The sequence below is a fragment of the Olea europaea genome, chromosome 13 (genome assembly GCF_002742605.1).
Source record: "Olea europaea var. sylvestris chromosome 13, O_europaea_v1, whole genome shotgun sequence".
Taxonomy (NCBI): domain Eukaryota; kingdom Viridiplantae; phylum Streptophyta; class Magnoliopsida; order Lamiales; family Oleaceae; genus Olea; species Olea europaea.
The window spans coordinates 1,628,073-1,633,393 of NC_036249.1; the positions used below are offsets into that span (position 1 = coordinate 1,628,073).

The window sequence follows — 5,321 nt, forward strand, 5'->3', positions numbered from 1 at the left end:
TTTTACACAAAAGTGATTTTTTATCATATAAGTAATATTTCACTTACAAGTAATTTTCTAGTTATAATGTAATTTTTTAATTAATATATTTTATTTAAAAGTTAGTTCTAAACAAAATTATCGGTTGGAAATAAATATTTTATAAAAGGTAAAATTAGAAGATTATATGAGGAATGATAAAAAACTGTCAATCTGGTGGATCAAAAGAGCGGGTCAAATTATACTATATTACTTTTGGGTATTATAACTATCCAAAATCAATGTCCAGACATATTAATAAGTAATGACTTTGGATTGGCTTGCTTGGCACTTTGACAGATCATGTGGGGAGGACTCGGACCCTAGCTAGTTGGAGGCACATCCCGCGATTAACTGGACTGTGTGAAGAGGGGTCGGATCATAGACCTAAGGATTAGTCAAGAATTGGACACCTTCTAAAAAAAAAAAAAAAAAAGGTTAATGACTTTGAACAAACCCTCAAAACTATGCTACCAAAAATCGATGAAAAATACTCACCAATAGTCACCAAGATTTCAGTGTAAAGACACAAACATAGCACACACGAATAAACATATGGAAAGCCTGTAATTTCTTCCGTTCCATCAATTACTAACATATTAAATATCACATCAAATAAGAATCATTTTTTGAACGATTTTAATCATACTATAATACAATTATTTCAATAATACTTTACTTTTCGCTTTTTAATATGTATTTAATTTATTCAACAATTTAGTTACCATCAATCTATATTTACATTTGATACATTCGTTTCACTTGTGTGCTTTCATCAATGTATGAATTTCTTATTATTAATTCTCAATTAATTAATTTTAACATTCACATTCATTTAATTAATATTCAACTTCATTTATGCGTTTCAGTGTTACTAGTTCTAATTATAAATTAATTAGAATTTCACATTCAAAAATATATTTCATTATTCACATTCATTTATGCTAATTAACGTCCGATTTTACTTAATTGAAAATTAATAAATAATTTAACATTCATTGTCATGTATATATTCCCTGATAATAATTTCAAATTAATTAGAATTCACACATATTCAAAGATTATTTGTACAACACTTATAAAGTATTTTATAATAACGAACAACGCCACGTTCAACGTTGACTAGTAAGTATAAAAATAAGCAAGATTTTAGGATTTTTCATTGCATTTAAAATGTGATATAGCTAATTAAAAATTTGGTGTGAAAGAAATTATTCTTATTTTTATTACACGTGATGTGTGATTACATGTTTGGTGTACCATAAAAATTAATAAAAATTTAAGTCAAAGTCAATAATTAATTTTATCACATTTTTTACAATCAAGAATTCAATCAAATTTTTATTAAAATCTACTAAATATATAATTTTTAACCATACCAAACATGAACTATATTTTTCAATCAATTAATAGTTCCATTTAAAAGTATTTATTTATCGAACAGTAAGCACTTGTCAGAAGAAGTTTTTTCAAGTAAAAAATATATTTTGCAAAAAATAAATGGTTAAAAATAATAAAAAATAAAGTCTCATAGATTTACGATTGAAAATATTTTTTTTAAAAATCTCTCCCCATCAATGCCTTCATCATCAAATATACACATTAAAAAATTATTATTATTTATTTTTGAATCCCACTTTTTGGGTTAAAATATATTTTTAAATAGTTAATTTTCGAAGAATTTGTGATTAAAAATAAGGAAAAAGTTTTAAATTTACTTGTAAAGTTATTTTATAAAAAATGTTTTGTTTGAAAATAAATTTTGAAAAAATGGAATGGGCGTAAATTGAAAATCAACAAAATAAATAAACAATTAATTCATTTCAAAAATTTGATTTTGTATTGTTTCTAATTTTTTTTCTTCACCGTTTTCGAACGAAAAAAGGTTCCCCTCCCATTTGTTTACTGTGGGTTGAAACGGGGTTTACTCCTCGAATGAAACAGGATCCCCAGGAGTACGAATAATCTCCATTTACAATTACGAAAAAAATATTCAAGCATATAGCTGTCTTCGAAGAGAGAGAGAGAGAGAGAGCTGTATTCATGCATCAACTCTTTTTCAATGGAATAAAAAACTCAAGATAAAAATTTGACTATCTCTTCTTCCATATTAATACAAGTGGATAGTGTTTGTATTTCAATTGAACTGCAGGGAGTGGAAATTTTAGGGAGAACCCTTCGATCGCGTGCGAACGCACAGCATGGGTTGCGCTGGATCGCGCGATAAAAGATATGGTACTCTTTGATATTTTCTTGAAATTTTATGTTTTAAAAACTGTTATTGTTATCTTTACTTATTGGACCATTTGATTGTGGGTTTTGAATAATTTTGGTTCTTGAACTGCTTGCCTTTCTGTGTTGTTAGATTAAATCTTGAGGCTTATTGATGTTTATTAATATTGGGTAATCTTGTTTATTCATTCTGGTTCTTGAACTGCTTGCCTTTCCGTGTTGTTAGATTAAATCTCGAGGCTTATAGATGTTTATTATTATTAGGTAATCTTGTTTATTCACACCCTACCCCTTATTTTCTATGTATAATTTACTCGTGGAAACTTTACAAGAACTTGCTGGGCCTGTGATGAATTGCCAGGAACACGTGCAAAATTTAGAAATGTGGTTCATTCACATAGAAAACTTACCACATTGCAAGAATTTTATTTCTCATAATCATTTTTTTTCCCTGTTTTGTGGCCAGAGTAATTGATTGTAATCTTATCATGGTAATCTGTTTGAGATGTGTTAGAACTTCTGTTGAGGCATTTGAATTAGTACTGTAGAGATTCATTACAACTTGATTATCTGCTTTCGACTAAATTATTAGGAACTGCCTTGTTATATTCAAATTATGAGGCACTAAACGTGTTTGCGTTTCATTTAACATTTTTCTTCAGCTGTTGAAGCCTATTCAACTGAGTATCATTTGTCCCCTGTTTAAGAATATGTCCAAGTGCTTTTCTTGTCTATGGTACTTTTAATGCGATGATGCTATAATGGACCGTTTAATCAAACTGAAATGCTAGCAATACTATTAGTTTACCAGTAGTAGACATTGGATGAGTTGAAATGCGAATATTTTACTTATTGGAGGATAATAATTTTCACCATTTTTGGACAACTTATTCAGAATATAAGATTGATGAATTTGTTTTCAGGATGTATAATATCTAGTCTTTCAAGTACTGGATGTTTGTTTATTTAAGTCAATAGCACTTCTACTTATGCTAATATGCAGCCAAAATGTCACGTTGGACTTTAATAATCGTCTTTGGATGTCCAATAGCTTGCCAGATCTTGCCTAATCTCATTTCCATCCATTTTATATGTATCCCTATGCTATCAGTTTGATGGGCTGTGTACTAATGTCTTGGTTTAGCATTATTATCTGAAGGATCGTACTTACAAAATCTTTTTCTTTATGTGAAAGACTATTGGTGGATATGCATCTACTTAGTTCAGACACAATCGTTATATCTGGAGTACAATAACCTACTTGCTGCGATGATAAATATTCACATATGTGCATTGTGCTAATTTACGCATGTGCTAACATATTTCTGGCATATTCTGTATGCTAGAGATAAAAACTTACCTTGAAATGATTAGAAATAAACGCAGAAGCTAGGTACTTTTGGCTAACATGACCATGGACTTCATTGACTTCGAGACATCCTTTATGTTTCAGAATGAGAGTGATATGAAGATGAATCTGTATAGTAAATGCTAGCAATTCATTGATAAAAAAACCGAAAGTTTGGGTTATAGTTTAGAATTATTAATATTATAGCCACTAGCCAGAGCCTAGTCTATGGATCGGGAGACAATTCATGCACTCCTTGTCCTAGTTGTCACCTCTTGCTTTTTCATCTTGACCTGTACCTTACCCTAATAGAAGAGGATAGGTGTATTTGATATATTGTTTGAATGTGGTGAGAAATTCCTCTTGGAAGACAGATTTACAGCTTTACGAGACAGCAGAGATATCTTTGAGATTGTTCTCTAGTTTTTTACTATCCTTTTTTATTAACTATTCTTGTAATTGCTGAGAACCAGCGTCATCAAATCCGGTATCCCTTAAAATTAATATCTAACCTTGAAGTATGGTCAATGATATTCTTATTATAAAAGTCTCAAACTAGAAGTATATATCTAATATAATTAAAAGATAGATAAGCGTGGTAAATCAGGTCAAAGATTGAAAGGCAGAAGCCAGCAATGATGTTCTTGAACTTGTCCTAGTTGGATACGTTGTGAAAGAAGAATTTGACTTCTGTGTTTCTTCATTTTTGACTGTATGTTATTATACTCTCCTCTATTATCATCACTAGTTAGAGCTGTTTAATATAGCGTATAATAGGTTTGTTTGACCTCCCTGACACTGCTTGCATGATAGTTGGTAGCTTCAATATTTGCTTAAAGAGTTGTAGTTCTTTTTAGTAATTTCCTTGTTAACTTTGTTTGCAGAAACAGCAAAGAAGATACGCAAGCCCAAGCCATGGAAGCATTCAGAACCAATAACAAGGGTACAACTCACCCGGATGAGAGATGAGTTTTGGGATACTGCTCCACATTATGGTGGTCGAAAAGGTAAACCTTCTGAAGTGTGATTGGCTATTTATAGGGGTCAACACTGTTCGTTTTAGGTGATTTTTGGCCAGCTTCCAGTCCAAACCAAACCACTTTTTTGTGGATTGGTGCTGTTTCAAACCACAGTTTTCCAACGAATTTAAATTAGTACATTCCATACGAGTTCAAACGTAGATATTCCTCTAGAATTTCGAGTTTAAAACATAAACATTAGTTGCATACAAGCCAAAACAATCAGTGACAAAACAAAATATTACAACCCAAAGTTCAATACTTCCGCTTCTAATTATCTTATCAAAACAACATTGACAGATCCTATTAACAAAAGGAGCAAGTTCCATCCAGCAAAAGCAACAAGTTCCATTTAACTACAAATAACAGCAGCAAGTTCCGTCCTACTATAAAAACAGCAGGTTCCATTGATGTAGGGAGGATAATAATTCAGTAAATAACAGGAAGAGGTGGGGGAGGGAAGAGAAGAAGAAGACAGAGGCGGGGAAGAGAGGGGGAACGGCTGCAAAACCAACTCTTTATTTCATCAAATTCATCATTCCAAATTACAAACCAAGATAGGTTTAAATAATAAAAACCTAGAAATATAGGGCCAAGCCCTTTACTTAAGTCCTAACTAAAATACGTAAACTTAAATAAAAGTCCAACTGAAACAATAATAAAAGTCCAACTAAAATACTGAAACAATAATAAAAGTCCAACTA

The 5,321-nt window shown here is 30.9% G+C and overlaps 1 protein-coding gene across 1 annotated transcript in view; it reads left to right on the top strand.

Annotated features, from left to right (window-relative positions):
* Positions 1-1,920: 1,920 nt before the first annotated feature.
* Positions 1,921-5,321, top strand: part of LOC111407215 (ubiquitin domain-containing protein 1-like) — an 8,750-nt gene continuing 5,349 nt past the window's right edge. The window contains exons 1-2 of the mRNA XM_023036564.1: positions 1,921-2,253; positions 4,483-4,605. Of these exons, the coding sequence (XP_022892332.1) occupies positions 2,220-2,253; positions 4,483-4,605 (157 nt within the window). The 5' untranslated portion in view covers positions 1,921-2,219. The remainder of the gene's footprint in view (positions 2,254-4,482; positions 4,606-5,321) is intronic.